This window comes from Serinus canaria, chromosome 3 (genome assembly GCF_022539315.1).
Source record: "Serinus canaria isolate serCan28SL12 chromosome 3, serCan2020, whole genome shotgun sequence".
NCBI classification, from domain to species: domain Eukaryota; kingdom Metazoa; phylum Chordata; class Aves; order Passeriformes; family Fringillidae; genus Serinus; species Serinus canaria.
Window position 1 is genome coordinate 7,549,035 of NC_066316.1, and position 22,448 is coordinate 7,571,482.

A 22,448-nucleotide genomic window follows, 5' to 3' on the forward strand; every position below is an offset into this window, starting at 1 on the left:
TCATTTTGTACTGTTCACTTCCATGAGCTCTCAGCTGCTCACAGGAAACTTCTCCAATGTTTATTTTGGTGGGAATTGAGAATTCCCAGGCTGGCAAGGTTCCATTCCCTGCAGGCTGTGATAGGCAGATATAAACACATGCAGAAGTTGCTGTATGGTACCAGTGCTCACCTTCTGTCTGCAGGATCAGTTTGCTTTCAGAGTCTTGACAGGATTATAAAATTACACATAGAAAAGAGCATGAAATAGTTCTGCTTTGGTGTTTTACATCATCTGCCTTGCCAGTAGAAAGGCTCTTCCATTAATAGTTACAATATGAGGGGTTTTTTTGAAGCTGTGTTGCCAAAAGCAAATGGTTTGAATTTGGTTTGAATGTGGCTTTGTGTTCAACATTTTCCCCTCCTCTGGGTGTTAATTTCTGCTTATATCCCTCAGGATCCACTATTTATTACAGCTCTTTTCTCAGGAATTCATCTGATTTTAAGCTTTAGGTGGATCTTCTGTCTGGTCAGTTCATTAACATTAAAGTTTCTGCAGTTTGAAACACGAGCAAGAAGGGCCCAAGTCAGGCTGACTAAACTTAGGGATACCCAGCTCCAGCAGGGAATAAAGGCAACATAAGGAAGCTCAGAAGCTCCAAGAGGAAGGGCAGAAAAGCTTGTGTGGAGTGCACAGTCCAAGGCACTCCCACTGGCATTTCACAGGTCCCCCAGGAGGGGACTGTCCCCAGTTTATGCATGAGCATACAGTGGATATTGTCACCCCTGGTGGGGGAGAGAATGATGCATCTGACTCCATCTCATTAGAAGGCTAATTAATGACTTTATTGTACTATATTATTCTATACTATATTACATTACATCACATCTAAACTGAATCTGCCAAGCACTCAACTGCACCCAACTGCACAGAACTTGTGACTGTCAGCTGACAGTCCTGACACACACACACACACACTTGGCCCTGACAGGCCAAGGAAACAAAACGCCATCACTTTGGGTAAGCAATTTCTATATTGCATTCTACTTTGGCACAACACAGGCACAGCAAATAAGAATTGATTTTCCTTTCTCTGAGGTTCAGAGAATGTGAAACCCAGAAACATTCTTGGGAAGAATTGTGCCTTGCTTTCCTCTGTGAGGAGAAATGTGGTACACGAGCATCTTTCCCCCCTTCAGCCAAGGGTTAGGAGGGGATTGAAGAGCACAAGGACGCAGGGAGCTGCTGCCCTCTCCCAATCCTTTAGGCAGAGGGCAGGGAAACCGATGGTTGCAGTGGAAAAACGTGTTCCTGCCCCAGCAAGGCGGGTGCTGTTCGTGGGATCACAGCGCTGCCAGCGTGCAACAACGCGTAAATAAATAACCTGCTCCACCCAGCGTCTGCAGCGTGAGATGCAGCACCGGGGGAGGCAGCAAAGGGATTTGCTGTAATCCCAGGCCCTGGAATTCCCTGTCCCTACTCAGAGGAACAAACTGCCTCGAGGTCCAGAAGGAAAATTACTGGAAACATTTGGCTGCAGCACCAGATCGTGTTCTGGGGAGGAAGATGGATGGGATTTTGACATGATGGCAATATGACAACCACACACACACACACACACACTCTCTCTCTCTCACCAAAAAACAACCAAAAAAAGCACCAGTCCAGTTTGGCCAACTTCCAGCTCTTCCTTCACAGGTTTCCCCACTCCCACAAAGTGTTGGTGGGACACAAAGTGTTTCTGGTGACATCAATAATGCTATTGCAGACATTCTTACATACGAAAAGGTAGAGAAGATTGAAAGATACTTGTTAAAAAGTTCACTGGTTAAGATTTCTTTTTTAAATATTAAGAGTAAAAGCTCACTCAAAGCATTTCTCTCTAATTTAAGGGAACTTCCCCAGCACAAAGCAGTTGTGTACAGACAGTGCAATATGTTCTCCATCCACACACAGGAAAGGTTTTCCACCCACTCCCCCAGACAACTCCCACTCCCCACAAGGCAAGAACTGTTCTTCTGGTAAGGTTTTCATGAGCTCTTCTAAATGTAACTTAAGCAAACATTTTTATTACCTATGGGTAAACATCCTTCTATAAGCAAAACTATCATTCCTGTTCCTGTATCATATTTCCACTTCAGCCTGGTAGCTCAAACTCACATTTGTTTCCTGAGCAGTAACACTTGATGTAGATACAGCCCAACTGGGTTTGCTTTTGACTCCTAATAGAGGCTGTGGGTGAAAATACAATATCCAATAGGCAAAATCAGTGTTAAGTCTGTATTGTTACAGCTGAATTTAAGTTTATTTTTGCAGTAGCAGAAGGGAAGAAGAAAAAACGCCCAGGCAGACTAAGAGAAGCACCACACTCGAGGTTGTAACACTCAGCCCACAAACACAGGCACAACAGGAGCTCACACCTGTACTAAATAAGGAAAAGCAATGGCATTTTTATCAGGTATCCCCATGCATTGGAAAAAAAAAATGCACTACTTAGTTTTAAGCAAAACCTTTATTTTAGCTCATGGGCTTGTTTGTATTAAAAACAGTTACTTCAAAATCAAATTCACATAAAATTCAGCATGTAAATGAAGTTGTCATTGGTCAGGATCAGATTCTGAAAGACAAGGGCTCTGAGTGACACGTGAACAACCTTGGGTGGCAGCAGATAAAACTGGGAACAGCAGCAGGAGCAGCTCCTGCTCTACAGGCTGAGGAATCCAAGTGCCCCCTTCCTTCAGCAGATTTTAAAACACCAGCTGCACTCCAGGGCTCTTTAATGATTTCTCCATTTCCCATAAATTCCCTCAGCAAGGACTGAAAACAGCAATATCCCAGTTTAATCTGCTGCTGCACAGGAGGGAATTCTCTCGAGTCTTGTTAGAGGCACTGCTATTTTCTGCCAGCAATCAAAGTACTTGTCTTAAAACAATTTCCTTACAACACCAACAATCAAGCTACATTATATACACTTCAATTGTACAATTATCTTTAAAAAATGCCCGTGTACAAAATAGGTTATTTTATTTTATTTTTTTTTAAAAATCACATGCTAGATTTCAATTACATCAACATTTTAAAATAACTGAAAAAATTGATAAATAACATTCCAATTTATTAGGAACACTCCTGCAAGCAAGTGCAGAAGTATCTGCACTTTATTTAATATTCTAGTAAGCTTTTTAGGGCAATTTGTGCTATAAATCTCATGTACAAAGCGTGTGAAAAGCTCTTACTTGTGACAACAGAATAAAAGCTAATTAATTAAGCAAGAGTATTTCAGTAAAATTATTCTACTTATGAAGTAAATACCACAAGGGCGTATCATTTACAGCCAGTTAGACAAAGAACACAGCTAGTGACCAGAACACATACATTAGTTAAAAAGTCAAATATATACAAAAATATATTAGAAAGTGGTTGAGTTTAACCACAGGCTCATGTAAAAAAATGTTGTTTTAAATAGCAATAGCAAAAAAATAGCTATTTCTCTATCTGCAACAGTACAAAAGGCAACACCTACATATGAGGTAGCAATGCCAAATTAAAAACAAAAAGAAACCAAAAAAACAACTTTGGATCGAGGAGCATTTCCTATATTTTCATAGCATATCTGACAATACAAATATTTAAATGAACACTTCAATCATTTCAAGAATTAACTACATTAATTTACAAAACCCTTTATTCAATTAACTTTTTAAAAATTACTGGAAATTGGTTTAGTTACTGATTTCTCCTGTTTCTAAAAAAGCTGTTGCATTTTTCAAACCCAAACACTGTACAGCAAAAAGGTGGAGGCTTTATTATACACACTTGGTAAACACTATGATACATTAAAACTTAATTTACAAAGATCAGAAGGAGCCAACTGTGGTCATTTTATCCTTTTGTGCCTAACAGGCAGACACTGCACACTTTTTACCCCATGTTCAATGCTAGAGGCGAGCTGAGGGTTCACTACTCCCTTCCACAGCCACAGAAAGGGTTTCAAGAGTTTCATCTCCCTCCAGGAGTGTGAGCCACAAGCAGGCTCCACCTCCAGGGCCAGGGGCGCTGCCAGGCAGCGGCTCAGAGCTGCCCCTGGGCACTCCTGGAACTGCCTCAGCAATGAGGGGTGGGAGAAGGAGCTGTGCCCCTTCTCCCAACTCCATCTCTTTATCCTCCTGCAGGTGCAGGACAGGAGGGGCCAGCTGAGCCTCTGACCAAAAAATGCCATCAATGAAAAGCCAGGAGAGGAACAACCATGTAAGCTGAGCTGGGCCAGCTCTGGTCGTGGGGCTGCGGGCCCCTCACGTGGGTCACACCCTCTGCTTCCAGCTCCACTGACCAAAAAGACCCTGCTGCTCCTCCAATTCAGGCAACTAAATTGGACATCTGCAGTTAGATGGTACGAGTAACACCAAAAAATGAACTGGATGGAATTTCAGCATTTATTGTATTAAGAAAATAATATACTTTACATCACAGTGCTTAATTAAATGCAATAAAAAAATGTAAACTCAGAATTCTAGATAAATTTTAGCTTGAAAAATTAGGGCTCGAAGAGTTTTGAAAATTCACAATTTTTTAAAAATTGAAGTCACAGACAGTCAGTTCACATAACTCACATCCTGAAGTCTACTTGTAAGTAACACCTTCGACGCACTCCAACGTTTGGTCGGGTTTTGTTTGTTTTGTTTTCTTTAAAAGCCTAAATACCAACTGACCAAGTGCAAAGGCAGGAGGTATCCCTCTCTGCCAGGAATCTAGGTGTAGCAGTGATTTGCCCTGGAGTGCTCTAGTAGATGTAGGGGAAGATGCGGTACGGGACGCGCTGGCAATACCTCTCCCAGGCCAGGCCGTACTTCTGCTTGCAGTGGTGCTCGTCACGAGCCTCGCGGTGCACCAGCAAGCAGATGAAATAGATCACGTAGAAATAGGGTAAAATGTGATTAAAACCTGCAAAGGGAGAAAGTGAACTTAGATCCAGGACAAAAATCTGGAGGTGGTAGCTATCAGCATGTTCAAAGCTGGTGACATGCTCTTGTTCAAGGCTGAAGCATTTTATACTAAAGCATCGAATATTCCATAGGACAGTGCAACACATGCAGAGTGAAAAAGACCCACAAACTCACAGAAAGTAATTCTTAAAATTAAGATTGGTGTTTGTGAGGGTTCCCAGGACGAGGTGAGAGATGAGGATTTGACTCCATGTTCTCAGAAGGCTGATTTATTTAATATTATAATTATACTATATCTATATTACATAATACTATATTGTACTATACTATAAGAAATGCTATCCTAAAACTGTACTAAACCATAGAGAAGGGATACAGCAGAAGGCTGGAAAAGAATGATAATGAAAGCTGGTGACTGACTCAGAGTCTGACACAGCTGGCTGAGATTGGCCATGAAGTTAAAATAATTCACATGGAACCAATCAAAGATGCACCTGTTGGTCAATGATCTCCAGACCACATTCCCAAGCAAATCAGATAATTATTGTTTTCATTCTTTTCTGAGGCTTCTCAGCTTCCCAGGAGAAGAAATCCTGGCAAAGGGATTTTTCAGAAAATATCATGGTGACATTTAGAGTCACAAAATCTACCAATTTCGCTCTCAATGCCTGCAAAGCTGGCATATATTGAAGTATTATTGTCATTTAAATTTCTTTAGTTATCAGAACCAGATTTCCAGTCAAATCTCTGCACCACCAAACTGCCCCACACAAGGTTTGCCCTGTTTTGCCTGCAGACACGAGTCCAGCTTTGCTCAGAGCACACCACTTGACCTGTGGATGAAAAGAACTGGAAAGGACCCAGAAATGTGAGACTGCAGCCCAAAAAGCCAAGTGTATTCTGGGAGCATCAGGAGGACCATGGCAGCAGGTTCTGGTTCTAACCTACTACTCTGCTCTCCTGAGACCCCACCTGAGTGCAGTGTCCACCTCTGTGTATTATTAACAAACAAATTTGAAAGATAATTTCACTGTGTTTGATGACCTTTCTTTTAAATATCTTTCACTTCAAGTTATCCCTGTATGTGGTGGCCCTTGTCTTCAAGCAAACTCACACTTTTGGGGTACTTCAGCTGAAAACACACTCACTAGCCTAAAAAAAATAAAAGAACAGCTAAGTAGCAAGTAAGTCCCATGGTTATTGAATAATAAAGTGTCAGAAAGATGAGTAAAATCTTCAGTATATGTCAAATCTGCAGCAAGTTAGAGAGGGTAAAATGGAAGTAAAAACATGTTGCATTAGACTTATGATACAGCAATCTGCCATTCAATAGGGTTTACTTTCTCAAGTAATTTCCACGTGGCATTTCAAACCCAGACAGATGCAAAACAAAAGCAATTTGCTCACATCCACTTTAGTCTCAGAAACTCACCACAGGGCAGGGACCATGCCAGAGCCATGATGATGTCACCGAGGTAATTGGGGTGACGAACAAAACCCCACCAACCTGTGACGAGAAGCCCCTTCCCAGTTGCAGTGGGTATAAATTTCAGATCTGTGAACAGAGTATTGTGGTCAATGCAGTGACTGAAATTTGTATTTATACACTACAAAGAGCCACTGAGTAAAATCCCAGCCAATGGAATAAGAAATGCACTCACTGGCCAGTTTGGGATCTGCCGGATTCCGTCGGAAATTGTTTTTCTGAGAATTTGCACTCCGGAAGATGTAATACCCAATGCCTGAAAATAAACATGATGGATTCTGCATTTTCAGCATTTTCTGGTTTTCTCAGCTTCAACAAAAGCATTCCCATGCCCTTTGCCACACTTATTCCATCAAAGGCTTTTCCCCTCGAGATTCAACTGGTATTTTCTGGTTCTCAGAGCTCTAACAAGACAGAAATGCCACTGGAAACCTGCATTCCATAAGATCCTTCTTGAAGAGACTCTGAAGAACCTTTATTTTCACATCTATATCTGAGTTTTTTAATGGAACACTGAGTCTGAAATTCACAGAAGGTGATGTGAATTTCACATTGTATGATTACAGCTCTATTTTGCAGCCTAGCACTTTATAAAGCACCCACTCCATAAACTGACAACTCATTTACAAGATCATGATAATAAAAGAAGCAGGCAATGAATTAGCTGGGTTTGAAATTCGTATCCCCCCATAATGTTCACACAGCAGCTTAAACTTGCTTTTTCCAAAGCTGCATTGAAAAAAGATGATTACAACATACTTTGAACAAAAATGATATTTTTTAGAAAAATAGAAACCCAAGAAAAAACATTCGGTGAAGAGGAAAAAACTATTTTCTGTTTTTCAGTGTTCCACATATTAAGCTGCACATCTTCTCATGTTTTCCAATTCTTTGTCTTGTCTACAAAACACAAGTGGGTTTTTATTGTTTCCCATTCAGATAAGAGGCACAACAAGCACATGTTGGTGCAAATGTAAGATTGCCTAAAGATGTGAGATCTTTTCTCAAAGCACTCAGCTTTGATGAAAAAAGATGTTTTCTGCTGACATGTATTTGTCACTAAGGTCATCAGGGAAGGAGATGCAGTAGTTACTTTTTTTCTCTAGGTTCAATGGAGCATAGCCAACAGGTACTGACTTTTTTTTTTTAATTAGTTGCTCAGATTGACTTAAAAAAGCATCTATTAAATTCAAAATATGTTAAGTCACTTCTTCAACTCCAGACAGCACCCACCTAGAGCTGCTTCTATACAGAACAATTACATGTTCAGAGTCTCAGCTATCCCTCATTTGCTGTGATGAGAATTTATTATATTATCTGTATTTCACAGCAGCCAGACAACGACTGCTGCATCTGAGCTAAAGCTCCTCCTCCCATCTCTGAAGCAACAGAATCAGAACTGTTGTAACCAACAGCAACAACGACATTTGTAACTTACAGTTCAGAACAGTAATTGCAGCAGCAACAGGCCAAGTAATTGTGGTGGGATGACCCACCAAGTAGAAGGCCTGCAAGCTGTAGACAAATGGAACCCACACCAGATCTCCAAATGCCAGCATGAATCCAAATCCATCATGGGTAATATCCATTGTAGTCAAAACAGCTTCCTAGAAACAAAGAGGAAGGAATTTTAGCACTTCCAAAGCCTCCTCCTCTTAACATTGTAATTAGAAATGGACACAGTTGAAGGGGTTTGGCATTTACCTCATTCCAAAGAGCATCCACCACATAGAGAAGCTGGAAGCTGTTCACAAGAATCATGGACAGGGATGGCACACTGAGATTGTGGATCTTCATCTCAGCCAAGAGCATGGCCAAGTTTATTACAACCTAAGTTAGAAAACATTTTATTTATAAGTTCACTTTAAAAGAAAGAAGTCTTTTATATTACACTACAGAACATCTTAAGACAAGTATTTTTGACCAACATTTAGTTAAAAAAAAAAAAAAAACCAAACTATTTTACAAGTCAGTTTACAACTAACCACATTTTTGAAACTGTATAACCTCAACACATGAATACCTAAAAAAGGTTTTCATTTGCCACAAAACAAAGAAGCTAGAGATTTCCTTCAAGTGAATAAAAATAGCAACATGGAACTGTTTTTCAGTACTCACTTATAAGTATTTATAAATAAATAAATAAATATATCCTTAATATCAATTATATGTGTGTGTGTGTGCAAAACAAAAATCCCTTAGTGTACTATTTAAGTGAATAAAGTAGCTCAGATTACTGACTCACCCAGCCAATTAATCCTGGACGCAACTCACAAAAGTATTTGAGGTCAAAGCTGCCAATACGAGGGTTCAATTCATGCCCAGTAAAAAAGTCATAAATAAAATACCCTGCAGGTAAGACACAACCTCTGTTAGCAATACTCTTGCTTTTATCTGCCACTACACTCCTCCCCATAAATAAAATCCCATTTTCCATTAATGTTCTCTCATTACAAATTTTTAAAAGCCTTTAGATTGGCAAAAAAATATTTTTTTAAGAGTATGTGCAAAATACAAAACAAAATCCACATAGTTTGTATTTTAGGATGCCCCAATTTTTTATTAATTAGGAGCACTTTAGAAGTTCTCCCTGATACTTGTTCCTTCTTTATTTTCAGCCTTATCCTGAAACTTACATCACAGTGTTTATGAACATGACCATATGGCATTAATTAATTTTACATTTTCTCCTATTTAATTGCTTCTGTCTGGGAAAAAGAATTCTCTTTAGCTGTGACAATTACCCATCCAACAAAAAAGGTGGACAAGAAGGAAAATACCATGCCCTGACTTCATATCTGGGACTGAGTTTGTGGGGGGGGGGGGGGGGGAATCAAGTAACACTTCACAGTGCAAAATTCAAGTCACAGTATTGTAATAACCAGCCCCAAATCCAGCCTTTAATTTGTAGAAATGAAACTATAGCAAACAATTGGAAAGAAATTATCCAGAATGTTCTAACTCACCAGAATTTCCACCTGGTGCTAGCTCTTCCTCGGGTGCTTTCAGGGATCTGGCATACAGATAAATGCTCAGTGCCAGAGAAAACGCTGCAGCTGACACTGCAAACTGCATCAGGTGATCGTACAAATAGTGAAGCTCAAACTGGAAGTATAACAGAACTCCAATAGCTGCAGCAGTCAAAATAAAAGCATAAAACCCTAAAGGATGTAGAAGAAAGACATATTAGTCAAAATAAAAAACCCCAATTTATCTTTTTAGTAGGGCCTACCTAATCAAACCTTTCTGCACTTTTACTTCTTCCAGTATTTGTCCATATTCCACTAACATTTTGGACACCCCATATATTGCTGGGGCACAGCAATATAACTAAGAGACTCTAAGCCCTGAAACTGTGCTCACCAAAAGGACCAGAGGCATGAATACTGAATAGTCTCAGATTTTTATGCCATAGGATCCAATTTCAGATTTTAGTGGAAAAATGGACACTGACACTACTAGTGGATAATGAGAGCAAGTCACAAAGTCTTCTCTGTGGGACAGCTGAGACAACCTTACTCTCATCTTTGAATTATCTTCATTTATACCTTGACACAGACAGGAGTGATTAAAGTATTAAAATGATGTATCACGGCAAAACTTGAACACAAAAACTTTTGCATACACTTAGAGTATAATTTCACAGAGAATGGACTGATGCCCAAATAGGAGCAGGCAGCTCTCTGCTGCCTCAGCTGAGGATTTTCTATGGATCCCTTCATAGACAGGGTCACGGGGGGGAGGTTAGAAGGAACCTCCAGAGTTCATCTGGTCCAGTTCAGATGGAACCCCCTGTACTTCACTTTGTGCCCAGTGCCTCCTGTCCTTACCTTTCCTCAAGTAGTCTTCTAAAATTGTTTTTAAAATTAGCCCTTGAAGCACCAAGACAATGGATTTTTGTTTAGTAATCCAAATTATGTAGCTTATTTCCTCCCTTTATCAGAATGCACAAAGAATTGCAGCACTATGGCACGACTATAGACAAAAGTCCAAAACCAAGACAGGAATGAGACAGCCTCAAGGAGACTCACTTTTGCAGGATGTAATTCCCCTTGTTTGTTACTTACAGCCCTATTCCAACTTTAAATGATGCATCTTAACAGACTATGACAAATCTCAGTTTTTTACTGTAGTATTTGAATTCCATTACCACTCCTGTACAGTGGAATGTCTCGCTCTTGGGGGACTTAGTTCCTGATGATTACTAACCACTTTTTTCCAAGAAAAGGCTCATCCTGTTTTATCCAAGATTTACAACAGATATGCTCTCTGATCAAACTGTATCTTTCAATATTTGTATTTTATGGTGCTGAGCACTGCAAATCACACAATGGAATCACTTCTGGAATAACCAACTGCACCATGCTTACCATTTATCCGGTACTGCAGTTTCCTTCCACTGGAAAGAGGCAGGCCTTCTACAACCTAAGGAGAATAAAATATTGATGCTCAACAAAGTATTTTCTGTGGGCCCCTCAAGGGAGGAAAACCAAGCTCAACTCTGTTAGAAAGACATTCAGTCACAGCAACCAGCTGGACACACTCAAACCTGAAGCTCGTGCATTGTACTGAGAAACATACTCTGGATAGCAAATGAAAGAGATTAGCAGTTTCAAATAAAAACATTTTTAAAAATAAACCTCTTTCTAACCAGCTTCAAGAAAGCAGAACTTCTCCAGTCATTGTGAACATGTAGAGCAATAAAACATGATTGATCTACTTCAGTGTCCTTTCAGAATCTGCCACTGACCCTCAAGTCACAAGAGAGGGAAGGAGAGCCTTTGCCTGATATACATACATATGGCTAGAATGGCTTAGAGATTCCTGTAACAGAAGATTGTATTCCAAAATGCTGGATATCCACACGAAACTGAGCATCAAAATAGTTTGTTAAATTAGAAGTCAGACACCTAAAATTCTATCAAGCAAAGTTCGTCCCACTTTGATTTGAATGCCTATACAATGCCTCCTGCCTTCTCTACTGGAAGGCTCTAAAATGCAAAATTTCTGAACCAGCTGTGCTGTTTTAAGCTTACAGAAATCTGCAGCAGCTAGATTCCAGTTTATGATGAAAAACTCATTAAACTGCTTTCAAATTCACTGCATTGGGAAGACACCCCACCTTCCAGCCTAACACACAGTTTAGTTGCCCATAAAGACCCAAGTGCTCCCTAGAGCCTACCTTTCCAATTGGCAGCAAGTAAAACACAGCTTGAAGGAAAAACCACAGAAGAATGACACCAAACACCCTCCCATCCCAAAGACTCTCAAGTGCTGGCAGAGGAGGGAAGTTCAGAAGACTTGGATCCTCTTGTTCGCACATCAACAGCAAGTAGAATACAGTAGCAGGCAGAAGAAGTATCAGCATGAAGGTCCCTGGAAACAGACACCATGGCATGTTAGAAGGTAAGTACAGAAAATTTTAAAAATAGTTTCAATCCCATCAAAAAAGTTCAATATTAAGTAACAAAGAAGAGGTTGTCATTATTTTCTCCTGAACAAGACAGCAGCAATCCCATAGTCATGTAACAGGACACAGGGACATTCTTCTCACTCCTATACAAGGTCATCTACCACAGGATCACACTCATTGCATCCCTTCAAAAATAATCCAAAAACTGTCTAAAAAATATTTTACTGTCAAGTTTCAAGCACCTGAGTTTTGAAAATGTAAAAGCTTTGCTGGTTATTCTTAAATTTAATCTAGAAATATTTAAATCTCACTGTGGCAAGGGGTGGCACAAGATCTTTGCTGTATTTCATGTATGAACCAAGTGCAATAAAGGTTCTTTGCCACTAAATCAAGTGAAACACAACAATTTTACTCTGAGTTCTGCAGCCAAAGTCCAAAAAGCAGTTCCTGATACAACAGTGTGGGCAAAAAGTAAAAACCTACAAAATAGTACTGATTTTCAACTAAGACAATTTGTACACATACCAATTCTTCCCCCAAACTCCAGCTCCTTTGTTTTTGTTGGTACTTTCTCAATTGGTTTTACAGCTGCAAAAGTCTTTTTCTCTGAATAGATCTCTTCTTTTTTCTTGTCATCTTTCCTTGAACGCAAGCTGTACTGCTCAAGCACGCGCTTGATTTCCAGGTCTGGTTTTAACTTTTGCTGTAAATGAATAAAAATCATTTACTAAAAGGTTTCCCAGTGATTTTACTTTATTTCAGTCCAATATCTGATATTTCAGAGGACATTACTCACTTTAAATCACCAATGAGGCTGCTAAAACCAGGCACTGTAACCTATTAGGCCAGATCACAGATCAGCAGCAGTTCCAGCACAGATCATCCATTGCCACCCTCCCCCTTTCCCTTCTGCCATGTGCCTGGGCACTAGATAACAATCAGGACAATAAAAAAAAAATCACTTTCTCTGTAGCAAACTTACTTAACCTCTAAGTTTTATGTTGCCTTCTATTTCTACTTGATTATTGTATTGCCCTTTACTAGGAATTTCTGAGAGAGCCAAGCTGGGAATGTGACAAAAAGCTAAGAGCAAATTCTGTGCTCCTACCTCCAAGATGATGCAGGATTTGGCATTTTTTTCTGTACTTTCAGGTTCACCATTGTACCTTTTGGTGTTATTCTCACTTGGTTTCTGGTCAAAACAAGAAACACAGTTTAAGCTTTCAGTGTCCTATATATGGCACTGTTCTGCAGAACTGAAAGTTTGGTTTTCCATAAAATACCTTTGAAGAAATAAATTCTCTCATAAAAATTCTTCTCTAGTGAGTCTAGCTTACACAGCTCTGGGAAGACATGACTCATATGTTTTATTTCAACTCAAGTTCTGTTGAAGAGAACCTGGTCTTTCCAGTCTTACAAGAGCCAACAGATCAATCCTACTCCTCAGAGAGCCAGGACAAAACCACCAAAGACTTTTTGATCCTTTTATCCCAAAAGGTTGAGAATACTAAAAGTAAACAGTAGCTGCTGGCTAAAAAACTACTTAAAACCAGATTGTGATCCACAGGCACTGGATCACACAGCTCAAAGGAGCTCACTGCAAAACAAACCCCACAACTGTTTCAGTGCCTAAGAGCAGCAATTTACTACACCTATCTAGCTAGTTTATATTAATCTGGTTTAGTCTAGCTGAAACCAAACTAAAACCTGTTCACTTTCAATAGATCAGGAGAATGCATTTCCAGTTCCAGGGACTGTGTCTCAGACAAGTGAGAAGCCATCTCAAGGGCACAAGAGGCAGAAGAAATGCTATTTTTCTCTTCACAGAGAAACACCACCTCTAGTCCTCTTCACTTAAAGATCACCGGAACCATTTTTAGCACTCAATCTTCAAAAAAATGCTAAGAACAAACTTAATAAATTTCAGCTAGACACCAGATACTGGTAAAGTTAATAAATCCAGTTTTTCAATATTATCCATCAGCATGGCCATATTTAAATATTCCACACTGTCTGTTTTACACGACTGTTGTAACAAACTCTATATGGTACAGAACTATTTTATTTCAAATCCTAATTAACACACCTAAAAGTAAGCTAACTTCCTTTGCCCCATTTCACAAGTGGAAGCACATGACTAACAATTACTTCAATATTAAATATTAAAAAAAATTTCTTTGTTTGGATTCCAAGAAGTTGTCAGTATCACCAAATTCAAATGGAACTTTATAACCTTGGTTTACCTCTCAAGAATTTCCTCAAACTCTGCAAGCTAGAAACCCATTTTCTAAAGAAAAAAAAAAGGCAGTTCTGAGATATACTTTTGCAGGTAATTATGCTGTCCAGGGAACATGAACTACAGCTGACTTTTACATTGATAAACCCAGTCTGCGTAAAACCAATCTTTCACAAATAGCAAAAGTTTCTTTAAATAAAAATCCAGCAAACCCACACACAAAAAGCCAACAAACAAAACCAATACCGGTAGAGCTAAGCTGGTCTCCTGGATGGTTTTCTTTTTGTCCTCTTTGTGCTCCCTGCTCTGGGAAGCAGAACGACGCCTGCCCTTGGCTGGCCGGCCAGGGGACCGAGAGCGAGAGCGAGACCTGCTGCTACTTCTTCTGGAGGGAGAACTTGAAGAAGACTGGCTCTTCCTGTGCTTGAATGATGACTGTGACTAAAAGAAAGATGGAAAGAAAGCAAAATCTTAGCTATGTCCCAAAGAACAATTTTAAAAACATGGAGGTTTTGTGATGAGGACTCTGGCATACAGTTCTGTAGATCCGTCTTGTATTTCCTCTACTGATGCTCTACAAAGGCTGTTAAGAAAGAGCAACTGCAGAATATTCATTTTGCTGGCAATTCCCAAAGAAGCCTCTTCCAAGTCCAACTGTTGAAGCTACAGCAATCAGGCTATGGATGTAAGCTACCAAAGTGAGCACCAAGCTGTTTAGCACACCACCCTCTCAAGCCTATGCACAGGGATAGGAATTGAGAGCTGTCTCTTCAACCCTCAGTGGCTGCTGTCACTTCCACTACTCAGCTTTATTAATGCACTTGATATAGCAAGGTTCATCATCTGTGTGAGGCAACACAGAGCAAATCAACACGAAAAAAAACCAAGTCAGCCTAATCATTTCATTATATCTAGTAACTAATTTCATAACCAGTTTACTCCAAAAGCACTGTTTGATTTCTCTGTGAAGTCTACAATGCTGATTTGCCCAAGTAAAATTTGCACAATGCAACTTTTATATCAAAGGCATTTTCCCAGCTTGAGTCTGCTAACCTGCATGCAGAAAAAACAAGTCAGAAAGTCTTGAAACAGTGAAAACAGTTGCCTACCTCAAGGCAGAAACATTTTGGTCCCAAAAGAGAAGGTCAGTTACTGGGCATGGAGACTGCCACCCAGAAGTGACACTGTAGTTCACATAAAGACACACAAGCTGGCTTTGAACCTATGCAAGTTTCAGAACAGGCCATAGAAATAAACTACAGTGAACAATTCAAACAGGGTTTTTTCCTCCTGCATTAATCATTTTATACTAGCTACAAAGTTTTAAAGGCCTTTATTAGTAACAAAAAGTAAAATAATAACATTATGTGAAGAGGAAGGAATGTGCTGATATGACATGAACCTTTCTCAAGAGATTGCAATTGCCACAAATACAGCAAAATACCTCAGGAAGCCTCTAAGGAGCTGAACTAGTAGAAGCTATTTGCAGATGTTTTAAACGTGAGCTTGAAGGGCGTGCACTGTTTATATTTAGAGTGACATTTAACTACACCTTCCCATTTGTTATCAAATTTTCTTATTTAGAGATGGAAAACCATCAAATTAATATCAACCCATTGATTACTACCCTTTTTTGAAAAATCATGCTATAGAGTTCCTGAAGGATCAGACTTTGTTTTCCTCAAAAATATTATACTTTTTTGACATAAATAAAACAACTATGGTACTTTAAAGACGAGGTCAGTCTGAACTTCTGCTTGAGGGGTCACATAGGAAGAAACTTTTACTTAGCTCCAATTCCTTAAAGACACAGTTAACAAAAACTTGCAAAATAACTACCCAGTCCTAAGCTGAAGTACAGATAATTAAATACATGTGTACTTACTGTGAAAAATGCCAATCACTTGTTTTTAAAATTTTAAAAGTTTAATAGTAATAAAATGGTTATAGAAATAGTAATATAATTAGAGTAATAAAAATTTGGACAATTAGGATTAGGACAACATGAGACAATAAAAACAAAGAGTTAGGGAGTGTCTGGGTACCTCTTTCTGGGCAAAATAAGCCTGAAAAAGGACCCACGTTAACAGAGGATTAACCCTTGAAAACAAAAGCCTGTTGCATATTCATACACCTCATCCATGATGTATAAATTCCATTCAAACACAGGATTCTGTCTGGTCAGTGTCAGTTCATTTCTTCTGATAAGAGAGCAATAAGTTCTCTTTCTCTGAAAGATTTAGGTGTCCTGTGGCTGCTATCTCAGTGGGAGTACCTCATTCCTTTCTTTCAAAAAAAGCATCTTACATAGCATAGTTTCTATTTTAACATTATGTTATAACCTAAAACTATATTTAACACACTACTTGAAAAAATTAATACAGCATAACTTTCTAACATAAGACATATAGTATTCATTTTAATATTTGTGAAAAGCCAATCATAAAATACACATTTTTCACACTCACCCTGATATCACTTTCCTTCAGTGCAAGTTCAGTTCCATCTTTGTACTTGACAGTATAAAGATGAGCAACATCATCGTAGCTGGTCACTTGTACTTCGTAGTACAGGACGCTGCCCGGCCAGCGGCCCATCACCACCTCGCCATCAGCAAACTTCCGGCTGGGCATTTTCCAAACACAATCCCTGGAAAATAAATCACTCAATGAGCATGGCAGCCAAACATCAGGCTTCATGTTCCCCTCCTCTCCTTCTGTATCATGTAACTGAGAAGGGGACACTTTCAACAAGTCTCCACTTTAAACAGGGAAAAGAAAACAGCAGTGATCTCTTTTCCAAATCAACAGCAGACAGAAGAAATAGTCTTAAAATAGAGAGAAGACGAAGGTGCACATTCTGGAAAAACATTCAGATGTATTAGACTAGTACTGAGCTACGATATACAATCTCCATCATCAGGCAAAGCACATCTTTGACCAAAATTACATCATGAAGCTCATCTTATCTAGATGAGCTTCAATACCATTACATGGTATCGAAGTGTCCTCTAACCCTTGTTTCCTGTGGTTCTACAGAAATTACACAAGTGATGATTTCTAAACACTAAACATCCCCAATCTCTTCAACACAACCACATTACAGTCTTTCTTCAAATTATTATGCCAAACACTCAAAAGCTAGGGAACTTCAGAATTTAAGCTCCTGTCTGGGTTGAATTTTTTTCTTTTCCACCTCTTAGACAAAAGGGCACAATGCCTTTTCCAGGGCTCCGTGGGAAAACAAAGCACAGCATCAGAGCAATCCCACAGCAACCTGAAAAACGAAATTCCATCCCATCCCCCATCTGCATCATCATGTTTTTATCTGATATTAACAAAATGTGGTGTAAGTGACTTCTACCCTTTGGTCAACCCACCAGGTGCTGGGAAAAACCACAACTACAACTGAGAGGAAGTTGTTTTTAAGTGTAAAGCCCTGTAGAACTGTTTGGAGACTGCTTTGTGTTGTGTCACTGCCTTCTAAAAACAGATATCCCAAGCAGAATATACTTTTAATCTCAATGTATCAAGTGAGACTATCTTAAAAGTCTAAGATGAAACATACACTAAATAACTAAGGTGAAACATACACTAAATAACGAAGGTGAAACATACACTAAATAACGAAGGTGAAACATACACTAAATAACGAAGGTGAAACATACACTAAATAACGAAGGTGAAACATACACTAAATAACGAAGGTGAAACATACACTAAATAACGAAGGTGAAACATACACTAAATAACGAAGGTGAAACATACACTAAATAACTAAGGTGAAACATACACTAAATAACTAAGGTGAAACATACACTAACATTTGTACTGGCACCCTGTGTACAACCAAAACAGGAACTCAGAGGGGATGGCAGGGACAGGGAAAAAACACAAACCACAAAATGTTGGTGTCAAAGCATTTCATTTTAATTTGTTTGCTTTATCAATTTGATAAGAAAGTGAAACCACACAAACTAAGGTAAATACAAGTCTTTAACTAGTTAATCATTACATATCGTATTAACTAACCTGCAGTGAAAAGTTGAGATTCTTGGGGAAAAAATACTGTTAATATTCAATCACAGACCTTCATCACTCATTGGGGGATGGGGCTCAGTGAGGTTTTACAATCAACTTTCATTCTGGCATTTTCTGACACTGCTGCTGTTGTTAAATTTTACACCTGTGTAGCTCTCCAAGTCAAAAAAAAACCAAAGAAATTCAGCAGAATTCCTTCATATGGATTTTGTTACTAATACTCCAAACAGCTTCAGACCAGAAACATCTGGCCATCTCCTCTGCTGTATAATATTTGAAGGAGAAAAAAAAAAGTTCTACAATTTGGTTTTACTGACACTTGCCAGTCAGAAAAACGGTGAGCTCTAATCTGTGCTTGTTCCAGCTCTTCTGCCTTCTAACAAGTGTTTGTTGTTCCAGTTTCTTGCTTCTGTCTTATTCTTTCTGAATTCTCACTCCTCCAATTTTCTTTTATCCCAGTCAGCTTAACCCCTTCAAATTCATAGCCCTGTTTCTTACAACTTCCACATTTTCATTTCAAATTCTCCATTTTCCCCTTAGCCCCCATCTTGGAGTTGTTGTGGATTTTCTGCCTTTTCTGTCCTTGCTCACCAAACCAGTTCTGGTTCCTCTTTGCCACCTGTGCCTGTATCTGATCTCACTCCCCATTTCTGTCTCCCTGTCCAGTTTTCTCACCCACAGGCAATTCTTTAGGAGATCCAGGTCTAGCACTGCTCTTTGCCAGCCTCTTGCAGCCACAGCTTCTTCCTGCTCTTCCATAAATAGTCTGAACACTGGAGCTCCCCGAGTGCACTCAGAGCTGTCCCCAGATGTCACCATGACTTCATTTCCCCTCTGCTTGCTGCACTTCCTACCCAGCCAACTGCTTCTCCTCCTGACCTGCAGCACCTCAGGCACAGCTGCAAATCTGGAGCCTGAGCAGGACAAAGCTGGCTGATCCTCACACAGAGTTGTACAAAACAGGATCTTCAGAGGGTAAATCCTTTTCAAAAAGGGTAACATTTTTTCATGAAGTTGTTACTGAGGACAGTAACAACTGTCCTGGTTGTACACTGGTTTTTCCAATTTACAGCAACCACTTCACAATTTAGATACAATTTCTGAATTTGAATTCATAAGGATAATTAAATGCAGTTCTCTGCCAGATTCCACAACCCAGCACTTCTGTATGCAAACACGAAGTCCAAAGAAAAAGTAACTTGATGATTTAATTATTGTGAAAGGCACAAAGACCTTCCCTTCCTCCAACCTCGTTTTTAAAAGGAGCTGAAGTTAGTTTTAAAAATTGAAAAATGCAGGTGAAAGACCTGTAGCTAAATCCATGTCATGTAATTCAGCCTGAGGTAGATACTGCCAATATGAGATTCCAAAATAATAAACCAGCAAGTGGAAATATCTTCTGACTCAAAAGTAATGAACAACTTTATTAATGGGAAAATGAATGTATTTTTCAATTATTTTCCTTAAGTATTACAGCTTAATAATAAGCTCAAACATTAAACATTAAAATAAGCAAATGTAACTTCTTACCCTATTCCTCATTCCTTACACCCCACTTCAAAAAGCTGCACCTTTATAAGGCAGCCTTCATCTGTTCAGATGCACAAACACAATTACTGGCATCCAGAGGAGAAAAGACAGGAAAGTCTTAAAAAAAAAAATTCTTTTTAGAGATTACATTACATTTACATTACTGCTCTTTCAAGCTCTACACACCCCTGATGATTTTCACGGTATCAGCTGGCATCAGCCTAATAGTCCCAGTAGTTCTGCACAAACTTTTGAATTCCCAGAGCTTCAAAACATAAATCCAAAGAAAATTATCTCATACAACGAACCCTGCACTGCACAGACACCTGACTGTAAGTTTAGCCACTTACTCAGGAGATGAAATTTATGTTTTCTCAACCATTACAGTTTTCCTTTAGGAATCCAGAGTCTAAGAGAAAGGACTTTGTATCCTATACCAAGCCAAGCCAATTAATGCAAATCTCCCTGGAGCTTGAAAGTAGGTAAAGAACAAAAGTTTCTGCTGACTCAAACAAGAATGAAATAATTAAAAAGAAACTTGGCTGAGAAACATTACTGCCCCATGCATGCATTTCTGGTCTTCTTAATGACTCTCTCACTAGAGATGTGGGAAGATATTTCAGTGTGGAGAAAGTGATGACTGTTACCTTGTAGCCACTGGGAGATCACACCCCATCAGCATAAGCTGGGCACACAGTTTTAAGAATAAATAAACACTAAACAAGTTTTCCCTCTTGGGAGAGCAAAGCTCACACACACACACAGTGATTCCATTTACTAATTCTGACATCTCTCCACTGTTAGGTAACGTTCTGGATGTCAGAGTAGGGAGCTAGCTGAATGCAAGAAGAAACGCAGGAAAATAAAGAAAACACTGACAGTCAAGGCTAACAACACACGGAAAGTTACTACTAAATTCACCAAAGAGAGCTCTGCAGGACCTTTTCAGCAACACCATTACTCTCTCCACATTTCTAGCTCTTCACATTCAGAACGGTGGAGGCACCTATCCCTGTCCAGGCCAACTTCACTTCACCACTAAAAACAACCACCAACAAGCCTCGAGGCTAAAACTACAACCCATCAACCCTCGGGCCGGGAACCGAGGATCTTCCCTTCAAAGAGGCTTTCTACCGGAAACCCCGCAGGCGGAGGGGACGCGGCAGGAAGCGGAGCTCGGCAGGGAGGGCCCGAGAGCGGCGGGGCGCTGTTGACAGGAAGGCCCCGCGTGCCGGCGGAGGCCCGGCCCCTGGGCCCCGCCCCGCCCGCGGCCCGGGCCTGGCGCGGGGCCTCCGCCGCGGGGGAAGGGAGGGGCCGCACCGCCCCTCGGCGGCCTACTCCCGCTCGGAGCCCGGCGCGGCGGAGCCGAACAAAGCGGGGCCGCTCGGCCCCGCCACCTCTGGTGCCCCGAGCCAGGGGCCCGCGCCGCCCGCCCGCCCGCCAGGAGCGAGGCCCGAGCGCGGCCGAGGCGATCAGCCGGAGCGCTTCCCGCTGGGAAAGCCGCCAAGGAAAAGCTGGGGGGGGGAAGAGGGGGTGGGAGGTGGGAGCATCCGGGCCCACACGCGCCGCCGTTCCCGTTACCTGGAGCCCGCCCGCGCCGGGCCGGGCCGGAGGCGGTTCCGCGGAGCGGCGGGAGCGGGGCCCGAGCGCGCGCCGCTCTCGGCTGAGGGGAACAACCGCCCCGCCGAGCGACGGTTACGGCCGCGCGCACGGCCCCGCCCCCTCTCCCGCCCCGCCAAGCGCGCCGATTGGCCGGGACGCGCCGTTTGAATCGCGGGGTGACCGCGCGCCATTGGCTGCGCGGGCGATGGCGCGGTCCGCCCTCCCCGCCCCGCGGCGCGCGCCCGGCCCCGCCCCGCCCCGGCGTGAGGGGAGGGGGGGGGGAAGGGCCGCGCTCGGCCCCCCCCCAGCGCCCCTCACGGCGGGTGATGGCGGGAGGGGAGGGAGAGCAGGGCGGAAAGGTCTCTGTCGTGGCGATGGGGGCAGGCTCAGACCGCCTGCGCCACCCAGACCCCGCTGCCCGGGTAAACAAAACGGAGGGTTTTGTTTACGGAGCACTCGCGGCGCCGGAGGCGGCGAGACCGCCAGTACTCCTACACGGTCCGAACAACAGCCTGTGTTCCTTCCAGCCCTGCCCCTCCAGCACTCAACAATGACAAAATGTGGTAAAAATGCAGAAAACGACATCCCTTCTCGCTCAAAAAGAAAAATTTAAAAGGGATAAAAAGCGGAGGTGGAGAGGCAGCGAGCGCTGCTACACTGACCGAACAACAGGCTGTGCTCCCTCCAGCAATAAACAAAGCCAAAATGTGGTAAAAATGGGGTGAAAACGCATTGAAACACACGTTTCTCTCTAAAATACAAATAAAAATAAAAGCAGAGGGGGATTTTGAAGCCGTGAGACGACAAGTGCTCCTGCACTGACCGAACAACGGGCTGAGCTCCCTCAAGCACTCGACAAAGCCAAAATATGGTAAAAACACGGTAATAAAAGTGCAGTAAAAGCACACCCACTGTCTCCAAGAGGAAGATAAAAAAGGGGCTAGAAAACAGCAGCGTGCAGTGTGGTTACCCCTGTGCTTTTTGGGGCAACTTTTCCAGAAAGGCCATTTGAGTTCCTGGCCAGATTTTGAAATGAGGAAGTCTAAGCAATACTTGAGCAGGCAGAAACAAAATGTGTTGTGAAAAAAGTTAACAAATAGTCCTTAACATTGGGGTTTAGCGTTCAAATGAGTTGTTTCCAGTGCTAGCATCTTAAAAGTGGTGTTAAGAGTGAAATACAGAGTGTTTGTGTCCGCACCATTTTTATGGACCTCCCAAA

The 22,448-nt window shown here is 41.2% G+C and overlaps 1 protein-coding gene across 1 annotated transcript; it reads right to left on the minus strand.

Moving 5' to 3' along the window:
* Positions 1 to 2,472: 2,472 nt before the first annotated feature.
* LBR (lamin B receptor) lies at positions 2,473 to 21,373 on the minus strand. The gene is made up of 14 exons (XM_009093762.4): positions 21,209 to 21,373; positions 16,526 to 16,706; positions 14,304 to 14,498; positions 12,930 to 13,013; positions 12,347 to 12,524; positions 11,591 to 11,784; positions 10,779 to 10,833; positions 9,375 to 9,569; positions 8,654 to 8,757; positions 8,113 to 8,238; positions 7,847 to 8,015; positions 6,584 to 6,664; positions 6,355 to 6,477; positions 2,473 to 4,920 (listed from the first exon to the last, which is right to left on the minus strand). The coding sequence occupies exons 2-14, from the start codon at positions 16,688 to 16,690 to the stop codon at positions 4,760 to 4,762; spliced, it is 1,830 nt and encodes a 609-aa protein (XP_009092010.1). The 5' UTR covers positions 16,691 to 16,706; positions 21,209 to 21,373; the 3' UTR covers positions 2,473 to 4,759.
* Positions 21,374 to 22,448: the final 1,075 nt, after the last annotated feature.